Source organism: Leucopleurus acutus, assembly GCF_964270905.1.
Source record: "Leucopleurus acutus genome assembly, chromosome: 19".
Lineage (NCBI taxonomy): Eukaryota > Metazoa > Chordata > Mammalia > Artiodactyla > Delphinidae > Leucopleurus > Leucopleurus acutus.
In genome coordinates this window covers 24,891,480-24,916,630 of record NC_139161.1, presented here as the reverse complement: position 1 = coordinate 24,916,630, position 25,151 = coordinate 24,891,480, and the positions used below count along the sequence as shown (strand labels likewise).

The 25,151-nt window shown below is 36.6% G+C and overlaps 1 protein-coding gene across 7 annotated transcripts in view; it reads left to right on the top strand.

Annotated features, from left to right (window-relative positions):
- SPAG9 (sperm associated antigen 9) overlaps positions 1-25,151 on the top strand; it is a 147,957-nt gene that overhangs the window by 80,874 nt on the left and 41,932 nt on the right. For 4 of the 7 annotated variants that reach the window (XM_082861706.1, XM_082861705.1, XM_082861709.1 and 1 more), the window contains 3 exons: positions 4,312-4,462; positions 20,801-21,008; positions 21,555-21,654. In XM_082861706.1, the coding sequence (XP_082717832.1) occupies positions 4,312-4,462; positions 20,801-21,008; positions 21,555-21,654 (459 nt within the window). Of the gene's footprint in view, positions 1-4,311; positions 4,463-13,370; positions 13,413-20,800; positions 21,009-21,554; positions 21,655-25,151 lie in introns of all 7 variants that reach the window. The other 3 variants (XM_082861704.1, XM_082861703.1, XM_082861707.1) reach the window with 1 other exon arrangement.

Here is a 25,151-nt window from a genome sequence, read left to right as displayed (position 1 = left end):
ACACATCAAAGTTATGAAAGCTTTACAGAGCCTATTCACTATTGTTTTGTCAGATGTTGCCTTTTCTTTGTAGACTTGGGTGACAAATATCCATGCCCGCTTGTGGGGGGTAGTCATCAATCTCTGTAGCTTTTCTGCTCTTCAGTCTACTTGCACGCTCTAAGAACCATCTTCTGTATTTTAGAGATTTAATGTTTTGGTTTCTTTTGTTTTCTAACTCATCAAACTAAAATTGATTTGTTGAGATTTTTGCTTTGTGCATCGTTTTAAATGAGGGTTCATAGTGTATAGCTTTTTATAAGTGTTTACTTAAAACTCAACTCCTAATTGTGGACTTAAAGTAGTAAATTCCCTCAATGTGTTCTTTTTTTATTCATAGGTCCATTCATGTTCAACATTAGTTTAAGGTCCAAAAATTAAATTTCAACTATGGTCTTAAAACTAGGTACTTGGTCATTTTTTTTTCCTGATTTTATAAAAATCAGGAGCAAATCTTATTACTTGTGTATATTTTAATACATAAAGGATTTGTATGTATCTATATATAGGCTTTTAGGAAATTGAAAAATACCTTGACTCAAGAATATTTAGACTATTCAAATAAGATTAGTCTTAAAGGGCTGGCTTAGGTTTCCATTCCATTTAAGATGCCAGTGCTGTGCTGTGCCATGCAGTGCAGTGTTGTGCCATGCAGTGCTGTGCAGTGGGTGAGAGGTTTGGAGTCAGACTGCCTGGCTACAAACGCTCTGCCACATGCGAGCTGTGGGGCCTTTGGCAAGGTGCTTACTCTCTGTGCCAGAGTTTCCTCCTCTGAGGTTCTTACCCCATTGGGTCGTTTTAAAAAACACGTGAGATGATTATTTTGTATTCAATCAGTCGCAAGATATACTGTAAATTAAACAAGTAAATAATTTTCATAGTCACTTATATCTACTACATTTTTAGCAAAACTATTTTAGCTCTAGCTGTTTTATTCATAAAATAACTTACAATTAAATTCAAAAAGTTCCTTGACATAAAAGTTGCTGTTGATCTGATTGAAGAAAGTCTTCCATATTCAGTCTTTAATATTAAGATTAAATTGTCAAGAAATAGGTAGCTCCAAGGAAAGTACATGGGTCTTGAAGTCAAAACAGGCCTGACTTTGAATCCCATTTCTGCTGATTACTAGTGCCTAAAGTCTCTGAGTGTCACTTTTCCTAATCTGAAACCAGGGAAAATAATTCCTATTTCCTTATGAGGATTAAATGAGATAATGTAAATAAATCATCCATCTGAGTGCTTGCCACATGGTGGGTGTTGAACAAATGTAACCTTTTTACTGTTCTTTATAATATGCACAGTAGATTTTATTAATTATTATTTGTTTTAAATGGGAATAATAAAGCTGTTTCAAAACACATTTGCAAAGTTATTTACGCACATAAGGTAACATTTAAATAACCAATTTAAAAATGGATGTATGGCAGTTTTAAAAAATATGTAACAAGGATTCTGATAGCTGATGATAGCTTTGTTTCTAGGCAGTAATGCATTATTGAAACACCTGGGCTTTAAATCTGCCACTTGATATTTTCCCACATGTATTTCATTCTTTGGTTTCTTTTGTGAGTTTTACTGAAGCGTTTAATATATAGATTATCAAACATGCATACCAATATAGTACAGGACTAATGTTCACTTTTCAGGGTTTCCTTTTGAAAAAAGGACTCTACTTAACGCGCATAATTACATGTCCTTCTCCCTCCCCGCCAAGTCTTACATAGTTTATCAGTAAAAAAAAGGAGAGAAAAGATGTGTGTAGTAATACAATTTTTCCAGAGTTGGAACAGTGTAACTACAGCATCATGACCCTCTTGACAGCTATCAGTCTCTGAAGAAAAATTCCCTCCCTGTCAAGCAGTTTCTGAAGGATAAATATAAGCAGTACAAAGGTTTGAATTCTACTTATATTTTGGATTGTAGAGTTAGTATTTAACAGGAGTAGGAAAGTAAAACTTGGACCCACAGCCGACTCCTTCCCCCAACTTTTCCAGTATTTAACATGTGTGAAAATGATTGTGTTGTCATTCATAAAGGAAGATAATTCTCATGACTGGCCTGCATTTTGATTATCATTGGCAGTGTGATGAATTCGAATGAAGTTTGTATTGTCTTTCTTTGCACTTGGGGTTAGAGAGCCTTCCATCTGATTAAATTCCTGGTCACTTTTTGCTAAAGTCATTAAGATATGTTAAAAAACAATAAGTAATCTAGTAGCTCTTAGACCCTTAGATTTTCAGTTCCCAAAATACGTTCCCCACCCAAAATTTCCAATCGTTGTCACCATCATTTGGTGAAATAAAGGGCATTTTAAAATCAAGCAGAAAAGATGTGGCAAAGGGGTGAATCATTCTCAAGAAAGAACAGGTTCTATGATATGTGGAAGCATGTATGTGTATAACGTGTTCTGTGTTATCCAGTAAGGATATAATAAATAATGCCTCTTCGCTGTGGACTTATGACAACTTTCTTGCTGAACCAGCATTTGGGAGTAACTGGTAGAAAGAATAGCCGACTACTTTGTTATTTGGTTGTTCTGGCAGGTCGTGGAGACAAACTTAGATTTGGTTTTAAAATCTAGCCTTTTATTATGCTGCCTACATGCGTTTGAATTTTCCTCCCAAATCAAATAGGAAAAGTACCCCAAGTGTGAAGAAGTTATAAATAATTAACTCTTGATAGAGAAAAGTCCTGTTCTATTTCCTTGTGCCTACAACTTTAATAAAATGCAGTCCCTCAACCCTTTTGCTTCACCTAATCTTTAAGGAGGTGTTTGACAGTTGTACTGATCCTTTCTGATTGTCATTAGGAATGAAAGCAGTGTACCCTTTGTGTTCAGTGAGGGCACATTTCAAAAGTGGCTTAAGTTTCTTGGTATGAAAATAAGCTTACAGAATAAAGACTTATTTAGAAAAACTGAATATTTTCCAATTTATTATTTATTTATATTACTTATTTATAACCTCAGTGTTTCTGTTCTAACTTACATTTTTTACCAGCAGTACTATGGTTCCTAGAAGCTCCAAACCTTTGGTGTCTCATTTCTTGCTAATTTCCATTTGAGTTAATGACCCAGGATGACCCAGGCTTATTTCTACCCTCTAAAAGTCCTTTGCATTAACAAAGGATGTGTTTCTTGTTAAAATTCTATTATTAAAATCGAAACTCTTGTTCACTGGAATTTCCCACAAAGCATTGGAAACTCTACAGTCTTTCATAGAATTTTTTGGCCTCCTTGTTTGGAGAAACTGACAATTGTTTTCTCATACATAATGTGGTGGAAAGGGTCTCATATATTGGTTCTGTAGAACAATACAGCTTTCCTACTTTAGGGGATAAAACTCTGAAAGCGCACACACACACACACACACACACACACACACACACAACACACACACACACACACACACACACACCCTAAAAGTTGAGAATTAATGTTTTATTCAGAGACATTACTAAGGACTATAGCCCAGCAGGGCAGCCTCTCAGATAGCTCTGAGGAACCGTCCCAAACCGGCAAAGGGAGGAACCAGGATATATAGGAGTTTTTGCTGAGAAAAATAAATAGATAAAAAACAACATATAGTGGAACATCAAAAGATTTCTGCTAATCACAAAAGACAGACATCTCAAGTTAATGATTTTAATGCTTTTCTATGTATGGGAACATGCAGGAGTCTGGGCTTATTGAAATTATTCCTTTGATATACGTCTTAACTATCTAGGGTCAGTATACTGTTTTTCTCCATCCTGAATTCCCTTCAGGGCCCTCCATCAGGGCTGGCTGCAGTGGCTGGTGGCTGATGGCTGAATGGCAGGCAACGTTGTTTGTTTACTGAAATGGCGGGCAACATTTTTTTGGTCCACATGTTCTTTTTACCATTTAATCAGTAGCCCTGATTTAGACCATATATTGATTTTCCTCTAGGCAGAAAAGAGATACCCTGAAGAGGCACGGTAAATATCTAGGGATTAACATGAGGAATTGGGAAGTCTAAAAGCAGGAGTTGGGGTAAGGGACTCATCAGTAACTTAATAAGATTTCCTAAACTATATTTTACTACCTTTCTTAGTTGATTCCCTGGGGCTAATTTAGCTTCTGAGACTCTGTCCTTTCTCTTTGGTAAGTCTGCTTGTTCAGATAGGCAGACAGAATTATTTACGAGTGATAATTCTGGAGCAGTGACAGCCCAGCCTTATTACTTACAGTCATGATGAATAACAGTTAAAAACGAATTAATGCTTAATTTTTCTCCCCTCTCCAAATAGAAAAGAACGCCCTATATCATTAGGGATTTTCCCATTACCTGCTGGAGATGGATTGCTTACACCTGACACTCAGAAAGGTGGCGAGACCCCTGGATCAGAGCAATGGAAATTTCAGGAGTTAAGTCAACCACGTTCTCATACCAGCCTGAAGGTAAGCTTTATTCTGTGAAAACCTTCAGTTTATGTTTTATAAGCTTTCTTATCCAAATTGAAGTGCTACACAGCCAGAACATAATAAAACGAAATAGTATGTACACATTTTTAGTTCGTAAAACAGATGCTTTTTTTAAATTGGAAATGAGCTCTTCCCAAGAGTTTTAGTTTTTTATTATACTTTTTCAAGTTATATAGGAAAACAGAGTCAAGCTTTGTTACATCTTGGTTGTCATACTAATGACATTTCTATTTGATTTAGGCTATTTCTACTTGATTTACATTATATGAGTTTAGGATGGGGTGACCAGTGAACCGAAAATTATTGCCAACTGAAATCCTTGGTTCACTGTTAGGAAGCTTCACAATTTAGTAGGGCTTCACTGAAAAAAAAAAACAAAAAAAACCCATGATACTTTCCTCAAAACCTTCATAAAGCAGTATCCAAAAGTGCATTGTGTTTAGCTAAAAAGGCCTGGTGTTAGTTCATTATAGATATGTTCTTGACCAAGATCTTGTCACCAAATAAGTTATAAATATAAATAATAATATATTCTAAGAGTGGAGATATACTAATAATTGAAAATAATTGAAGTTATATTGTATATCTTATAAAGTGCAATATTTATAAAGGGAACACTGATTATAAAGGAACCTTGTTACATTAGAAAATCGACTCTGTCATAAAACAAACAGGCCACCTACAATGAATACAGGTGAGTTACTTACGTCTTTATCTCCTTTTTCTGGTCTCTTTTTCTCCAAATTACTTATCATGGTTTAAGTACTTATATAGATAGCTCTTATGATACTTCTAAATTACGAAGTCATTTATTTATTTACTTTGTTTCTCTCCAAATCCATGCGGTTTGTTTAGTGCTGTATCCCTAGCACTTAGAAAAGGTGTCTAGCACATAATCGTCACTCAGAACATGTCTGTCAAATGAATTATTTGTTTTAGATGTTAGAAAGACTCTTTTGAAGATAATATAAATGGTCTGTTTTTCAGCTCTAGTAGGTAGAGGCATTTAGAATCATTCCATTGACCTCTGAAATGTGCTCAAAACAGTAAACAGTCAAAAAATATTTCATAGCTTTGCTCTCACTGAAAAGTATTTTTAACAGTAGGCCTAACCTCACCTTTTTCTCATTCTCCTTTCTTTTTTGCTCACTTTATTAGAAGGTAATTATGCAGCTGCTCAGTGTCCACAGTGATGCCACTAGGAAGTTTTCTCATCTTACCCCTATGGCCACACTGACTTTTCTAGCCTGCCTGTTGGTTTAATAGATCTTCCAAAACACCCAGCTCTCAATCGCCTACTTGCCATGTCCCTTTCCCAAAACAAAATTAAGTAGCAGGAATACTTCTAGGACATCAAAAATGTATACCATATGGTAACTGTATTTTAACTACTATCCAAAAAGATACCTTAAAGAGAAGATTGTTATTTAATCCAGTCCTATATAGTATACCTGAAATCTTCAGGTATACTATACCATTTTATATAAGGGACTCGAGCATCTAGATTTCGGTATGCACAGGGAGTCCTGGAACAATCCCCTGTAGATACCAAGGGACAGCTGTACTGGAAAATCTGCCAGGACTCATGCACCTAGAAAAATATACAAGTTGTTCTTAAAAAGAAGTATTTGTACATATTATTCCTTTACTTATTGTATTTTTGTGGGGGAAATCAACAAACAAACACATAAATGAAATCATGGAATTTCAAGTAGTGTTATGTACTATTTTTAAAAAGCTAAGTAAGGGGCTAGAGAGTAATTAGTAAGGAGGAGTGCTTATTTTAGAGTGATGAAGGAAGACCTCTTGGAGGTGGTGACTTGTGCCCTGAAATGAAGAAGGTACAGGTGCATGGAAAGGTCCAGAGGACTGTGTGTTTCAGGACGATCAACTAGCATCTGTAAAGACCCCGAGGTGGGGACAAACTTTGGTGTGTTTGAAGAATGTTTTTTTTTCTCTTCATCCCATTCCTCTGAGACTTCAGTGCTACCTACTGCACCAATGTGCCTTTTTTCATGGTTACCCAAAATATCCATCTCTCTAAATAGTATGATGGGGACTTCCCTGGTGGCACAGTGGTTAAGAATCTCCCTGCCAATGCAGGGGACACGGGTTCAATCCCTGGTCCAGGAAGATCCCACATGCTGCAGAGCAACTAAGCCTATGAGCCACAACTACTGAGACCTCGTGCCACAACTACTGAAGCCTGCATGCCTAGAGGCCATGATCCACAACAAGAGAAGCCACCACAATGAGAAGCCTGCATACCACACAAAGAGTAGCCCCTGCTCGCCGCAACTAGAGAAAGCCTACACACAGCAACGAAGACCGGACACAGCCATAAATAATAACTAAATAAATAGTGTGATGGAAAATTCTCATTCCCATCTTGCCTTGTGGCAGCATTTGACACATTTGAATACTTTCTGCTTTTTTTATTAATAAAATTTGTCTTTCCAACTTAGTTTTCTTCTAATTTTATTTTTTAATTGTTTTTCATCATTCTTTTGTAAAAAAATTTATTTTATTTTTGGCTGCGTTGGGTCTTTGTTGCTGTGCGCAGGCTTTCTCTAGTTGTGGTGAGCGGGGGCTACTCTTCGTTGCGGTGCACGGGCTTCTCATTGCGGTGGCTTCTCTTGTTGTGGAACACAGGCTCTAGGCACATGGGCTTCAGTAGCTGTGACACATGGGCTCAGTAGTTGTGGCCCGCAGGCTCTAGAGCGCAGGCTCAGTAGTTGTGGCGCACAGGCTTAGTTGCTCCGTGGCATGTGGGATCCTCCCGGACCAGGGCTCGAACTTGTGACCCTGCATTGGCAGGCGGATTCTTAACCACTGCGCCACCAGGGAAAGCCCACTTTCTGCTTCTTGAAATGCTTTCTTCACTTTGCTCCCGGGATACTTCTCTTTCTCTTTTTCTCTTTCTCTTTCTCTTTCTCTTTCTCTCCCCCGCCCCCCTCCCCCTCCCCCTCTCCCTCTGTCTCCCATCTCCCCCTCTCCCTCTCTCTCTGGTTTTCTTCACAGGTCCTTTTCCATTGCTGCTTTTGCACCTCTAAATGTTGTAGTTCTCTAGGGCTTAAATTTCAGCCCCCTTCTCTACTTAATGTGGGTAGCTCAAGTTTCATGTCTGTAAATACCATTCACCCATCAGTGTTCACAAGTTTGAATTTCTGACTTTGACCCCTTTCCTAACTCCACACCTGTGCATCCTTTTCTATATAGTTTTCCCACATACATTATTTGTATCCTGCTTAGGTTACCACCAGTAGAAGTATTCTTTCAAGGCCAATCTAAATGCCACAGCTTACATGAAGCTTCACCTGACACCTTTTGATGGTCCTCAAATCGAGTTTAGAGATCAGTTTAAGGCAGAAAGCAGAGGAATTTTATATTGTATCATTAACAGAAATTTCTTAATGGGGGGCTACTAGCAAAATTGGTAAAAAGGAACTTCTTATGTTAAATGACATTTTCTGTTGAAAATGTATTATAAAAATGCTAGGGTGGAAATGGGCAAAAATGTTAAGGTAAGGTTGTTCATCCAACTGAATTATATTCACGAAGGAGGAAACAGAAAGTGTATATTACTCAAGAAAGGTGGTTGTGGTGGGAGGACAGTGAAAAGATGTTTTCAATTGGCAGGGTGAAGGGAAAAATACTCTTAGAAGGCGCGAGACTGGGTTGTTTGTGTGCTTAGAAGAGGAGTCCGATAGAAAAAAATTGAAAACAACGGAGTGAAGGGCGATGAATGATACATCAGAATTATTGAGGAAGGGCCAGGGGAAAGGGATCACATATCCCATCTGCCATTAAAATCTACTTTATTGACAGGACATCTCAGTTTTTCCTCATCTTTTGCTATTATAAGCAATGCTGCATTGAATAACCTTGTACTTAATTTAGTACTTGTATTTATAATTCCCATAAGTGGGATTGCTGGATTAAAGCATGTATTTAAGATTTTGCTAGATATCACCAAATTGCCTGCCAAAGGGATGGTAGCTGTTTGTATTCTCACCAGCTGTGTTGTATAAGTTCTTCATTGCTTTACAAGTTTAGAGTTCAGATATCTCTCCCTTGTGCCCAAATATAGAAAGAGAACAAAGTGTTTTAAATATTATTTAAAATACCCTACACATAAAATTTTCATGCTGTTTTCTAGACCTTGGTTAGTATCACTTTGGCAATGATTTCATAGATTCCATCTAGTTTCACATGTACACATATATATGTATATATACACCTATGCATGTATATGCACCTGCGCATGCCTAAAGACGTGTGTGAGTATACACATATGTATATATACTCCGAAAAAGTATTATTTTTTCCTTTAGAGTCTCCTGGGTTGTTGGTTATTAGTAGAATGTGACTTTTAGAACTGAGAAAAACAATTTTAGCTAAAAAGCAATTGGATTGATACCTACTTGTGAAAGTTTTAAAGAGTACTTTTGAAACCACATGACTTGAAATACTTCAGTGGAACTGCTGTGAGAAGGTCTTGTTAGCAGGGTTTGGTATATAAAGCCAGTGGTCAATGTGTGCTGCATTCGTCAGGGGACGTGCTTAGCATGCAGAATGGAAAATTTCTGAACAGAGCCAGCATTATTGTTTAGAAGAATTTTCCATCCTCCTCCATTTGTGTTAAATTGTTCCTATTTCTTTAGTTTTCCCAAGCTTGAATCTCTAAAGTAGTTAAACGTTATTCCTGTGTCTTTTGTGATTAAAGATCCTGTTGTAAAACGCATGTGTGATTTTAAATTTCCAAATAGTTAAAGCTCTTGGTTTGTTTTGTTTTTAACTTTTCATTTTGAAACATTTTAGACTTATAGAAAAGTTGCAAAAATAGTACAGAAGGAACGATACCCATCACCCACCCAACATTGGTATGTTAACTAACCATGGTAAGATTATCAAAACTAAGAAATTAACATTGGTACAATACTATTAGCTGAACTACAGACTTGTATTCAGATTTTGCCAATGTTCCCACTACTGTTCTTTTTCAGTTCCAGGATGCAATCCAGGATCCCACATTGCGCTGAGTTGTTTCCTCAGTCTCTTCTAGCATTTGACGGTTTCTCAGCCTTTCCTTGTCTTTCATGACCTTCAGGCTTAAAGAGTACTGGTTAGTTATTTTGTAAAAGAGCTCTCAATTTGGGCTTCTCTGATGATTTCTTATGATTAGATTGAGGCTATATATTTTTGGCAAGAATACTGTAGAATGCCGTAGTGGTGATGTTAACCTCGATTGCTTGGTTCAGCTGGTGTGTGTTGGATTTCTTCACTGTAAAGTTACTGTTTTTCTGTTTATAATTTAATTAATATCTTGGTGGATATATTTTGAGACTGAGCCAATATCCTGCTTCTCCTCAAACTTTCATTTACTGATTTTAATGTGCATCAGTGAATCTTACCTACAATAATTATTACTGTGGTGTTGTAATGCTTATTTTCTATTTTCTTCATCCTACATTCATTAACTGTAATTCTTTGGGGAGGGAGAGCTGCTCACTCCCTCCCTTCTTTCCTTCATATTTGAACTCAAAGGTATTATTTTGTTCTGTAGGTTATCCAATGCTATTACTATTTATTTATTAATTAATTTATTTATTTAGGCTGCTTTGGGTCTTCATTGCTGCACGTGGGCTTTCTCTAGTTGTGGCGAGCGGGGCCTACTCGTCCTTGCGGTGTGCAGGCTTCGCATTGCGGTGGCTTCTCTTGTTGTGGAGCACTGGCTCTAGGTGCGCAAGCTTCAGTAGTTGTGGTGCACGGGCTCAGTATTTGTGGCTCGTGGGCTCTAGAGTGCAGGCTCAGTAGTTGTGGCGCACAGGCTTAGTTCCTCCCCGGCATGTGGGATCTTCCCAGACCAGGGATCGAACCTGTGTCCCCTTCATTGACAGGCGGATTCTTAACCACTGCACCACCAGGGAAGTCCCATTACTATTTATTTTGTTGCTCAGAGTGTTTCAGCCTTGGACATCAGGAGCTCTTCCGGGAGTCATCCTATACCCTTTCGACATGCCCATACTCTTTTGAGTCCTTCCTTCCTGACACCATCAGATGCTCCAGGCTCTTGCATTTTCCCTGCCCCTGCTGTGCAGTCAAGTGCTTCTCCAAGAAGCCTTGGTTCTGTTTATTGCAGAATGGTATTTAGGAACCAAGATCTAGGCACTAAATGTGCTTACTGGTTGGAATGTGATTGCTTCTAGGCCCTTTCTTCCGTTGATGCTTATGTTGGGTTTTTCCATTAGTTTATAGTATACATTATCTCCTTTTGGATTTTTATATTAGTGTTTACAGTAGGGTAAAATAAAAATAGAATTTTAAGAAAAATGGATTATATGTTGTAATATTTCAGGTTGGTTTTGCTTGGGACAGAGGGTAAGGAATTTCTTCTATAACTTCAGTTTTTATTTACAAACTTTCCCACTCACATATATCCTCATTAGATAACTTCAGGAATCATCCACAGCTGACAGTTGCAGTTTGAAGGGAAAAGGGAGTTAAGATTTACTCCTCTTAATATTTTGGTACTTGCCCATTCATTTTTATTGAGGTATAACTGACAAATAAAATTATAGGATGCATACTTTCTCCCCTTTTAAACTCTTGCTTAGAGAAGAGGCAGTGGAATTAGTTCTTTCTTAGTGGGTGTTAATCAATGAGATTTTTTTCCTCTTTTTGGCATATTTATGGTGTTGTTTATTGACCAAGACGCTAGTGTATGTTGAGAATGAAAAATGGTAAAACTCCAAATAAACAACACTATTTAAAAACGATGGTATTTAAAGCTTATGTTTCTAATGTGACTTTTTTTTGAAGTAATTGGCACATGAGTATTTATTACTATTGATATTTAATGTTTAAACAAACTCTTGGAATAAGAAAAATAGCTCTAAGTATTTCCTGTTGAAGAAAAATTACCTTGCTTTCTGCATTAAGAAATTTTGATGCCTACCAGGTCACACACAATGCCAGATGCTAGAAGTGTTGTAAAGTTGCTCAGAGTCCAAATATTTTAGGAAGTAGGCTTAATAATTTTTTAAAAAGTCATATTAATAATGTTTCACAATCAAATAATATTGAAAATCTAGAGTAAAAATGTATAGTTGTCCAACTCTAAATTCCATTCCTTTGCCTCAGTCATTTTGAATAGTTGGTATATCATTCATACCCTTTTCTTTATATATGTACATAGATAATACATACTCATATATGTCTTTGTAAGATAAATGGTTTTAGGGACTTAGTCCAGGTGGTTAAGACTTAGCCTTCTAATGCAGCAGGTGCCAGTTTGATCCTTGTTCGGAGAGCTAAGGTCCCACATGCCTTGTGGCCAAAAAAACCAAACCAAAAAAACCCAGAAGCAATATTGTAACAAATTCAATAAAGACTTTAAAAATGGTCCACATCAAAAAAAAAAAAAAATCTTAAAAAAAAACCCCAAAACGATAAATGGGTTTATGCTCTAAGTATTTCCTGCAGCTTGCTTTTTGTTTTTCATTTTAAAATGTTATGTTCACAATCTTTTCATTTTTATTTAGAGAGTTATTGACCTAGCTTCTGATGAAATGATAGTTGAGAAGAGTTGAAGATGAGAATCCAGAATCAAAGATCATGTAAACAGATATTAAGGGAGAGGCAGTCTGGTTTGTATAAAGTGAGTCATGCTATAGATTAAATGGAATATCATCCAACTATATAACAGAATGAAATCTTGCCATTTGTGACAACATGGATGGACCTAGAGGGTATTATGCTAAGTGAGAAAAGTCAGACAGAGAAAGACAAATACCATGTGATTTCACTTATATGTGGAACCTCAAAGAACAAAACGAACAGGCATAACAAAACGAACAGACATAACAAAACAGAAACAGACTCATAGGTACAGAGAACAAATTGGTAGTTGCCAGAGGGGAGGGGTCATGAGGTGATGAGTGAAATAGGTGAGGGAGATTAAGAGGTACAAACTTACATTCATGAAATAAAGAAGTCAAGGGAATGTAATGTACAGCATAGGGAATATAGTCAATAATATGGAATTAACTGTGTATGATGACAGATGGTACTTAGACTTATCGTGGTGATCATTTTGTAATGTCTAAAAACATCAAACCGCTATGTAGTACACCTGAAACTAGTATAGTATTGTAAGTCAATTATATTTCAATTTAAAAAAAAAAGAAAAAAGTGAATCATGCCTTGCTCATCTGTGGGTTTTTTTGTGGGAATTAACAGAGAGCTAGGAGAGCTGTATTTTAGACTTTTCAAAAGACTTTGATGGATTTCCAGACTAAGAATATTTAAAACTTGAAGTTGCTTTGTGTTTAAGAAAAACACTTTTGTCTCAAAGAGGGCAAATGTACAGATAGAAATGAAGAATATGAGTGAATAGATGTTTTTGTGAAAAAGGACTTGAATCTTGGTTACCCTTCGATTGTCAGTGTTCTCTTAACAGTTTCAGAAATGAGGGGGCGGGGAAGAAGAGTGTTGTTAACGTTTCCAAGTATGCTAAACTGCAATATTTATTATGTTAATTACTCGAGATGATTAGGATAAATTTCAGGAAGATTTCACACAGCTGTGTGAATAGAAAAAAGGGTTAAGTGATAAACTGCTTATTGACAAAGTATAAGGTAAGACAAGACCCAAGAGGTGGCTTTTGAGTCATGAGATGGTGTAAAAAAGAGGCTTAAAGGAGGTGATTTTAAGTCAAAACAAAACAAAACCCCCAAACCCTCATTTTAACAAAGTAGATAAAAGAGATAGATCTTGTTATTCTGAGAGGTAGCACAAGCCAAAGATACTTAGAAACATGCTGACACCTAGTAAATACATGATTTTTCTTTTTTTCGCTTTTATAATCTTTCCCTCTTCTCAGGTCAGCAGTAGCCCTGAACCTCTGAAGGCTATAGAACAGGAGGTGAGAATGGGGTTTCAAAACGTTTTGTAAAAAGTAAATGAAAGTGATTAACTTTTGGGTACTTTCTCAGCTGCTATTTTCAAGACATCAAGTGCTCAGTTTGGAAGACTGCTGATGTTATTCCCTGAAATAAAAAAGAAAATTATTTCTTCTACAGTGGTTGCTAGGGCTTTACTGTAATCTGTAATTTACTCCTCTCTAAAGTCAGCATTTTGAAATAAAGGAGAAAATAATAAGTAAATCCTGTGGAAATTCAGCCTATTTCTATTTTTCCAGCTCTAGGTAAGAAAACGTGTATGCTTTGCACAAATACCTTCCTCAGGGCAGAATGTACATAACTTGTACGTATCCTGGAGACAGCCTAGTATGTCATTTTACCATGGGCTGCCTCCCTATTTAAACAGATTTGTTCAGCCCCAGTCAGGGCACCATTCAGCTTCATTCAGCAAACATCTTTTGAGAGCCTACTTCATGTCAGGCTTGATATGCTAGACCCTGGGGATATAAAGACAAAATAAGACTTTCTCCTACCTACTAGGTCAGGGTTAACCAGGGTAAGGCCTTCAGCAGGTCCATGACAGTGGAACAGTGTCTTTTTCAGAAATACCTTCAGAGGTAGGTCATCCGTGCCTCTCTAAATTTTTTTGAACCTACAGTATAATTTATATCCAGACTTATTTCACCTAAATGTGTCTAGAATTATGCTTCTCAGTGTTTCTTTGGGTCACGGACTCCTCTAGGAATCAAATTAAAGATACGAAGCTCTCTAGAAAATACTTGTATACACAGAATTTTGTGATTCTCTTATGGTGTAGAGTTGTAAATCAAAAGAGTGTTAAAACTACTGCTTTGGACACAACTTTAACTTGGGGAGAAAGAAATGTAAACATAGAAATTAAATATAAGGTGATAAGTGTTATAGTTGGTATCCATTGGGCTAGTTACTTTCTGTAATTTTGTCTTTTACTTACATTAGGCTTAAAATCTTTGAAGCTAAAGACAAACTTATGTAGCAGAGTTGCTTGCCCCCTTTTTAAAGCTTATTTCAGATGAAATCAGGCGGCTACTTAGGAAAACACTGTATTGGAACATTTCTAGGTTGTCCTTAGTGGGATAATTTATTTTTATAGTTGTGAACTTACTTTATAGTCTTTCTGAACGTAAATAGTAATGGGGCAATGCCAGATAACACATGACATATGTATTCTATACAGCACTGGGTACGGGAGGCATTTGATGAATGGAACATCTGAAAGTATCTTGTAAAGGCCTATAGACTTTCAGCCTGATAATCTAAAACCAGTAGGAAAATAGCACAAAGACCAGATTGTTTTCACTATGGTATCTCAAGTGAAGCTAAAAGTAATGACACCTGTTCTGTTTTTTTTGTGTGATAAAAAACGTATAACATAAAATTTACCATCTTAACCATTTTTAAGTATACAGTCCAGTAGTGTTAACAGTATTCACATTGTTGTGAAACAGATCTCTAGAACTTTTTTGTCTTGCACGTCTGAAGCTCTATACCCATTAAACAACAACTCCCCTTTCCCTCTGCCCTCAGCCCTGGCGACTACCACTCTACTTAGTGTTTCTATGAATTTGACCACTTTAGATACCTCATATAAGTGGAATCATGTAGTAGTTGTCCTTTTGTGACTGGCTTATTTGACTTAGCATAATGTCCTCAAGGTTCATCCACGTTGTAGCCTGTGACAGGATTTCCTTCCTTTTTAAGGCTGAATAATATTCCATTGTATACATATACCACGTTTTGTTTATCCATTTCATCCCTCAATGGACATTTGGGTCGCTTCTACCTCTTGGCTACTATGAATAGTGCTGCTGTGAACATGGGTATACAGATATCTCTTTGAATCCCTATTTTCAAATCTTTTGGTTTTATACCCAGAAGGGATAGTGCTGGATCATGTGGTAGTTCTATTTTTAATTTTATGAGGAAACTCCATACTGTTTTCATAGCAGTTGCACCATTTTACAACCCCACCAACAGTACACAAGTGTCCTAATTTCTTCACATCTCACCAGCACTTGTTATTTTGTTTTGTTGCACAAGAGTGCCATTCCTTTATAGTTGTAACACTGGAACTCCAAGTCAGGTTGCTCGTTTTTGTGGGCATTTTCCAGTGACATGAAAGCCTACAGTGTAAGAGTTTCTTAAAGACTGAAGGAGTGGGAATGGGGTTACTAAACAAGTAACGTTTATCAGAAAGACACTTGACCACCTGGTGAGTCTCCATTTTTGGCACCCACCTGTGTCATTGAAGAGGATATCTTAATGGCATCAGGCAATTGAAATTGAGAGGCCGGTGGTCTTCAGATAAATAAAGCAGCATTTGTAGTCAAAACTATTAGCCAAAACAGTACACCTGGCGTATGACCAGCATAAAATGGGAATTAGAAGTCTCCAGAAGTCACAGAGTGAATGCGAAACTACAGCATGCAACTCCCCTGTAACTTTATGTTGAATAATTTATGTAAATGCTTCCAGTTTCCATTTAGGTCCTAGTAAAACATTTTCCCTCATTTTGTACCTGGTATCATATGAACTCATTGTTGACCAAAAGTGATACATTTTATCTTTTAGCCGGCTAATATTTAGGTTTGTCTTTTGTCCTTCTATCTTTAGTTGGAGGCATAGTTAGTGACAGAATTTCATAATTTCTTCCATAGGAGATACAATATAAGAATATTGTGCCCTTGCTCAAACACATGACAGAGACTTCCCACCTCATTGCTTTCCTGCTAATCTTGGGAGCTTTATGTCTCCACTATCTGGGAGACCAAGGAGAAATACGTCTTTTGAGAACTATTCCCTAAAATTCAGAGCTTTTCCCTCTTCAGCTCTCATGGTCTGTCCCTGGGATCCAGCTGTCAGAAGTACAGCCCACACTGTGAGCTATTTTAATGTGTGTAAAATATTTTTATGTGGTAAAAGTATAAAAGGGAAGTGAGTTACAGATCAATAATCTCATGTTATTTGGATAGCATTTTAAAATACCATCTTCTAAGCAGATCCTAATTTACCACTTCCTTGTAGCCCTAAATCTTGAGATCCCCTGAAGTGTCAGAGTCCTTTTCCTGTTTTAGGTTCAGCTCTCTCCTGGTTACTTTATTTCATACTCCCAGATGCACAAATGATTTTGGGGAAGAGGGCTTTTGCCAAGCTGTTTATATTGTGAACTTTTAAATTACTACATAATTTTTTTTAAGGTAAAAATAGCTAGACCTTGTGGGGTAGGGTGATATGAAGGAAGAGGAAATAATTTCTCTACTTGACTTTTATTTGAGAGATAAATGGAAACAACAAGGTCAAGATCGACCTCCAGTTATTTTTCAAATAACTTCAAAGGCATATAATTTTCTCATTGTAGATGAACTTGATATTCTCTAGGGCTTTCTGAATCCACAGTTTTGATGGGTTTAAGCGCTGTCCATCAGTACTTCATCAGAACTTGGACTCTTTATATTAATTTTTAAATGTACTTTATATTTTAAACTTTTAATTGGGAATTCATGTATATGATAACATAAATGTGAATTAGCCAGGCTGTTAGATTAACCAAAATAATGCCACTTCTATTTTTTCTGTTAAATAGAGTACACATCAAAACAAAGACCAAGAGAGTGGTACTCAGGGTGACTTCTAGTTGTTTTCACTATAGTCCTCTTTGGCTCCAGAAATATTATTGTCAGTTTTCCAGACTCAACTTCTAACAAGCTAATTTACTTGATGAAATTTTTTTTTTTTTTCGGTACGCGGGCCTCTCACTGTTGTGGCCTCTCCCATTGCAGAGCACAGGCTCCGGACGCGCAGGCTCAGCGGCCATGGCTCACGGGCCCAGCCGCTCCGCGTTATGTGGGATCTTCCCGGACCGGGGCATGAACCCGTGTCCCCTGTATTGGCAGGCGGACTCTCAACCACTGCGCCACCAGGGAAGCCCAGCTTGATGAAATTTTTATCAGATACTTTTGTATTAGGTGCCAGTCTCCAGCTCCAGGAAATAGTCAAATAATTTTGTCCTTTAATTTTAACAGGGGAGGAGGTGATAGAGGATTGAACTAGTAATGTATTTGATTTGTCTTTCTTCCCATTGGATATCAGTTCTGTATTTGAGATGCACAAAAGAAAATAGTTGGCTGTGTAATTCAGCTGATTTTATTAGCATACGGTTAATATTGCAATATTTGTAATCAAAGTTATTTTAAACACAAGGCAATAATGAATGGATAGTCCCAACTCATAAATAGTATAAATGGTTTTCTTTTCTCAAAACTTTCAAATTGAAAAGAGAATTTCATCTAGTTATAGTAAAACTTACTATCTCTAGTCTCTTTATATACCTATAGAAATTGTTTTTGAGGGACAACCCTGGTGGCGCAGTGGTTAAGAATCCACCTGCCAATGCAGGGGACACGGGTTCGAGCCCTGGTCCGGGAAGATCCCACATGCTGTGGAGTAACTAAGCCTGTGCGCCACAACTACTGAGCCCGAGTGCTGCAACTACTGAAGCCCACGTGCCTAGAGCCCGTGCTCCACAACAAGAGAAACCATAAATAAATAAATAAATAGAGTGATGAAGACCCAACGCAGCCATACAAACAAATAAGTAGAAATTGTTTTTGAGACCATACTTCATATATAGATTTATATTCTGAATTTTATAATTTTCTTTTACTTAAAAATATATATATTTAGAAGTGCTAACAAGAGCATAGTAAAAGCAAAAGTCACTCATTATCAAACTACCCAGTGGCAACCACTTTTAGAATTGTCATGAGTGTCCTGACATAGCTCTTTCTAGCCATTCTTAGTTGATTATACTATACAGAACTGTTTTAGTCCCCAGTCTCTTCACAGAATATTGTGAATATTTTCCATCTCAGTAGGTATTCTTCTACAACACAGTTTTTTAAATTGCTGCATAGTATTCTGTTGTATGGATGTTCTATAATTTTCTTAATTTCCTATTTTGGAGCATTTAAGTTGTTTTCAGTTCTCTGCTGTTATAAATAACATCCTCTATCCATCTCTGATTATTTCCTTAAAAGTATATATATTTTCCAATTTAACATAACATGTTCCTATGTCATTGAAAATTCATTTTAAGTAAGTATTGTATGCTAATATGGATATGCCACTTTATTTTTCTTTTGATAGATTCTGAATCTCAGATGAGATTTGTTTTTGCTAAATGGATCATCTGTCATGGATATATATGTTTCTTAAAATGTTGATGAGCAATAAATAATCAGTAGCTGACCAACTATTATAAAAGGCCAAGTACAATATAAACTGTCAGAAAATGAGACTAGCAAAAATTTACTAGGATGACGGTCTTCAGCAAATATTTGGGTTTTATCCACGTGTTAGAGCTTAAACCCACCAGAAGAGCTAAGATACTCAAAACTCTTAGTGAGTACAACATGCTAGGTCACAGTCTGACTTTCTAGATTTCTCATTATTAAAAACAAAAATAAGGGGGGAATAACCTCCAAAAGCCTGGGATAGGGATGAAGAGTGTGGGTGGGAGGACTATTGAAGGGGTAAAGAGCTCTCGGTTTGCCATAGAGAATATATTTTCTTTTGCATGCCCTTTGTTCTCATCTGGTAATTGATTTATATTAGTTCAGCCATACATCAAAATGCATTATAGTAAATTAAAATATTAAGAGAAGAAAATGGAGATGAAACATTTTAATGTTGTAAAGCTAAGAGGTTTGGTGATGGTTAAGTTCTCCAAGTGTGATTACTTTCATTGTAGTTGCTGTCCGTCATAGCATGTGTAAGTTGACTATATGTCAAAAAATGTTTTCTTATACTTGAAGAGAGTCTTAACCTTGAACACCCTCTTACTTTTCAGCACTTAAAATAACCTAAATCTCTCAGACAGTGTAAGATTGGTATAGTGTTAGTTATTTTTAATTGCTTGGATTCTATTCCATTATTTTTATAGCTATAATTTATTTTATTTTTATTGAACTATAGTTGATTTAGCTATAATGTATTTTAAACCATGTTCTTTAAAAGTTAAGAAAGAGAAAATTTTAAAGAGGGAAATAAAAATCACTAATAATCATCCCCCACCATAGCACAATTTAATATATTTATATATTCTTTTTTTCTCCTTAGGCCAGAAGCATGTATTGCCAAATTTTCAAAGTTGTGCATAATGTATTGTTATAAATTGTAATAAATAGCCAACATTTTAAACACTTGGTATGTGTGAATACACCGCTAAGTCTTTATACAGAAAAATTTAGAATAATCCAATGACTTAGGTACCATTATCTCTATTTTACAGATGAGAAAACATAGCTATAGGAAGAATACATAACTTATCCAAAATTATACATTTGGTAAATTCACTAAATTCACCCTAATCATCATCATCATCATTACTAGTACTAAACATTTTGTCCCATTCTCTTTAAGACTGGGTGCTTTGCTGTAAAGAACTGCCTCGTTATTGGTAGCTAGTGGACAGCTGTTTTTGATTATTTTGGAGTCACAAACCCCATTGAAAATCTGATAAAAGTTGTAGATTCTTTTCCTAGAAAAATTCATTGTACTTTAATGTTTGCATAAATTTTCAGTCTGGGCATGTACTTCTTGAAGCCTATCTGTGGATCTTAGAAGTAGCTGTGAAATTTTAATGATTATATATAAATGACCTGGATTGCTTGTTAAACATGCAGATTACCTGATCTCACTGCCTAAAGTCTGGGCTTGGACTTAGAATCTGTCCTTTTTACAAGCACTTCAAGTGATCTGGATGCAGGATTTGTTTTCTTTTTTTGGTGACGCCTTGCAGCTTGCAGGATCTTAGTTCCCCAATCAGGGATTGAACCCGGGCCATTGGCAGTAAAAGCACGGAGACCTAACCACTAGACCACCAGGGAATTCCCTGGTCACAGGATGTTTTAAGAACACCTTTTACAAAACTGTATCCTGAGATTAAGAATCTTGTTATTCCATTGCTGTTTTAGAGTAGCTACCACACAGTGCATGCTCTAAGTGTTTGGAAACAAGTCTTTATTATCAAATGATTTTACAAATTAGGACTGCCATTACAAACTCTGATGATGACAGTAATGTATGATTTTATTGCTAATACTGCCACTCTACTTTTATCTTCAGGTCTTGTATTTAGAAGAATCTCCTGTATGTCTGGAAAAACATGATTGCTTAAATATTTCCTAATTACTTGAAAATAATCTGCAGAGATTATTTATTGATTTCCTTTGGTAATCAGTGACTTACTGTTTTTTAATAGAATTTTCTTTCAAGTTTCTTAACCCATTTAAAAGATAGTTTTACATAAATTACTTGTCAGAATGTTTTCCCTAATTATATTTATTCGTAGGATGAACTTTCTGATGTCAGCCAGGGAGGATCTAAAGCTACCACTCCAGCATCAACAACTGCTTCAGATGTGGCAGCAATTCCTACTGATACTCCCTTACATGAAGAGAATGAAGGATTTGTGAAGGTTGCAGATACACCAGATAAGTTAGAGAGAAGCAAGCATATTGAAGTACAGGTAGTCCAAGAAACTAGAAATGTATCAACAGGTAAGTGACCCTACTTACTTACATACTGACAAAGTATTCAATAAATCCAGATGTGGATATGACATCTTTGGGGTGTTACTGCCATAGATTTATAAAACTGTATTCAATTGTAAATAAGCTTTAAGATGTGATGATTACATAAAGTTTCAGAGAGAAAAGTGGTGGGGCAGTGGCTGAGGGGTTGAGAGCCTGAAAGGCAGGAGGACATTCTTTTTCTGTTCCCTACCTTAGGTCATTAGTCTTTGTCTTTAATTTCTCTGTATTTCACCCCTTAAATACAAGGAAAACAGTGAGTTCTGGCCTGGTGTACACTGCACTGTGTCCAGAGAAACACAAATGAAAACTTCCTTTGGTTATTTTTTAGTTGCTCATATTTACTGTTAATTGAATATATGACATATTGTCTGTCTAACCTTGTGTTTCCTAGAATCAACTCTTAAAAATTTTTTATGATCAAATGATGTATTTACAACCATAGAAGCAATTTTCATAACAGGGGCAGTATGTGTTATATGCATTGTTTTTGTTATCTTGTTCTTTCCTAAGACTCTGCTGAAAATGAAGAGAAGTCAGAAGTTCAGGCAATCATTGAATCCACTCCTGAGTTGGATATGGACAAAGATCTCAGTGGATATAAAGGCTCAAGGTACTGTAAAAGCCCGATTAGGACATCTTATCCTTCCCTTTCCCCTCTCCCAAAGCACACTGTTGTCCCCTGGTCTCTGACCAGATAAAATGCATTCAGATGTTTTGCTGAAGAAATGTTGATGTTATATTTCAGTTTTCTCTTTTTTGAAGCTGGATATTGTACATAGTTTAAATCTTCTGTGAAGTGTTACCTTTGCAGCATCAGGGACTAGGAGCATGTGGACGGATGGGGAAAAAAGACAGCCAAGGAGTATTCCCTACTTTGTGGAACTGGGAAAAACATAACAGCAAAAGTGGGGAAAATATAATTTGAAGAAACTTTATTCCTTCCCCCAGTCAGGAAGAAGACAATGTATTCCCTTCAAAACTGTAATGATCTCATTACTAGAAGAAATTAGTCTCATTTTAGTATCATTTTACATGGGGAGGCTATTTATAGGTTAGAAGAGAATGGTATGTATCATCTTAATGAAGATCATCTGAAATATACTGATGTTCAAGAATGTCACACAGGAGCTGCTGCCTTTTAATTTCTTCCATAAATTTTATTTTTTAATTAATTAACAATGGCCATAAAAATATGTGCCATTTTTTGGATCACTGCTAGACCTTATATGCAGTAGCGGTTAAAAAGCATGAGCCTAGAATAAGGCTACATGCATTCAAATCCTGACTTGGATTTGAATCTGAGGTAAGTTTCCTCATCCATAAAAGGGAATTATGATAATACTTCAGATGGCTATAAGGAGTAAATGAATCAGTATATGTTAAATCATTGGCAAAGTGTCCAGTTCAATAAATGTTAGCTAACATTATTGTTACCTTCATTATTGTTTTATATCATTTTATCTTAATTATAACCTTATGAGGTTGATGTCTTCACCCCCATTTTACAGATAAGGAAGCTCAGAGTTGTACAGTAACTTGTCCAGGGTTACCAAGCTGGCAAGAGGTGGAGCTGGGATTCAATCTAGGACTCTGATTTCAAAGGCTGTGCTCTATTGAAAGATTTTTTTCTTTATTGTTTATTTAAGAAATTAAACAATGCAGAGTGTAAAAAGTGAAATTTGCTTCTTATTCATCCTCTCCTAAACCTAAGAGATGCAGCTACTTACTAACAGTTGTGCGCTCTTGTCATTCTGAACCTGTTTTTAAGAATCAAAAACATTTTTATTAGACTAAAGCATGTATGGCAGTATTAAGGTCAAATCATAATACAAAATATGAAGGGCAATAGTAGGCCCTTACCCCTACTGACCCCTCATTCCCACTCCCAAGAGGCAGTCTCTATCACTTCTCAGGTCTCTTTGGGTATTTATCTTCAGGTATCTAAATCACATCCTATGCTGTTCTTCCTTGGTCTCTTCTCTTTCTCAGTTGGGGTTCAGTGAGAAAATCAAGTCCTAATGCCCTAAGGTACCCCTTGTATATAATGAATTTGCTATACTCCTGTGCAGGGACTTCCCCGGTGGTCCAGTGATTGAGAATCTGCCTTGCAATGCAGGGCATGCCGGTTCAATCCCTGGTCAGGGAACTAGGATCCCACAAGCTGCGGGGCGGCTGGGCCCATGTGCCACAACTAGAGAGCCTGTGTGCTGCAACTACAGAGCCCACACGCTCTGGAGCCTGTGCACACTGCAACTACTGAGCCTGCACACCGCAGCTAGAGACAAGCCCATGTACCGCAACGAAAGATCCTGTGCACCGTAACTAAGACCCGCTGCAGCCAAAAAATAATAAATAAATATTTATACTCCTATGCATCTAGAACAGTACTAGCTATATACTTTCTTTGGGAGAATTGAGCAAATAGTCACTCAAATCATTTTCTGTATCCTGTGGATCAAATGAGGAGTCCTGGTTTAAAAAAGGCTGCAATATTAGCTATTGACTTTATAGGGCATAGCTCTTTAAACCATCATCTTTCCTTTCATCCTCCCAATATAATTATATCTCAGTTTCTGTTAAATTAACATTCATTGTTTATATCTTTACGATTATATAAATACTAATAACAGCCTAGCCACAGAATATACTATGATTACATTTCCTTTCTTTTATAACTTCGTTTTTCTTTAATTTAGTAAAGCCTCGGGGTTCTTTTGGTTTTGTTCTGTTTGTTTCTTTTGCTTAGGTTTCTACATACCTATCACTACTTCACTAACAGATACCCTGCAAATCATAAATGTAAACATTCTCAAAATGGCCAAATATAAATAAAACCAGTTTCCTGGAACCTTCTGTTACCATTCTCCAATGTAGACATTTTTGTGTTTGGTCTGGTCCTGGAATTTGCCCTCATTTTCATGCTGGGCATTCTTTTCACTTCTCTCCTTTGTTCCATCTTCTATTTCCTGGATACCATGACATCTAGCTTCTTGATTTATGCCTTTGTTTTGACAGAAATATTCTTACTAGCTTTCCTGGCAAGGGCTGTTTTGGAAGTAAGTTTTTTGAGAACTTGAATGTGATAAATGTCATTTAAAGGAATGATAGTTTGGCTGGATATAGAATTCCAGGTTGGGAAATCTTCAGAAGTTTTTATTCAGAATTGTGAGGACATTAATTCATTGTCATGTTTAGTGGAGTGTTGCCATTTGGATTCTTGCTTTTTTAATATATTCTCTGTAAGCCTTTAGGATCTTTATCCCTGTTTGTTGTTGTTTTGTTTGTTTTTTCCTTTTTAAAAATTCATGATGATGTGTTCAATGTAGGCATCTTCTTTTGTATCTGCAATAGTCCTTTCATCTGGAAATTCATATTTCCCCGTTGAGAAATTTTCTCTTATTTCTCCTTTTTGTTGTCTTTTCTTCTCTTTTTCTGGAACACTTATTAGGTAGATATTGAACATTCTGGACTGACCCTCACAATTCCCTTTTTCCCCTCTTTTCTGTCTCTTCTATTTTTGTTATAATTTCTGGATGATTTCTTCAACTTTCTCTTTCAGCCTTCGTCAACTTTTTTTCTAAAAGTTTTTTTGTTTTTCTTGGATAGTTACTTTTTATAACACCCTACAGTTCTCTTACAGATGTAACTTTATTATGAAAATAAAATAAAATTTTTTTTTTTAAGTTTTTGCTGCTGTCTGCATTCACTGTCCCCTTTTACTCTGAGTGTTTTGGACTCAATTTTATGATAGAGGCTTTCTTTGATCGTCTGGTTCTCTGTGGCTGTTTTGCTCATACTTAAGTAAATGACATTGATTCTCCAGTTTTCTGCCTATAACATTTAACCTTGGCTTCCATTGTTCAGGGAGCAATGCCAGGAGAAGGGAGGTCTCACTGTCCTGGAGGGTTGGATTTAGATCTCATATAGCTTCTTGTGCTGTCTTTCATCATATCCCTCTATCTTATGTTCCCTCTTGCATGCTTCTCTCTGCAGATTGCTGGTTCCTTCAATTCCTGAGCCTTTCAGGGGTTCTAGCAGCCTGCTGACTTCCTTCCTAAACACTAATGGCTTAAGTTGAAGCTTTGTCTGGTCTGTTAAATCAATTTC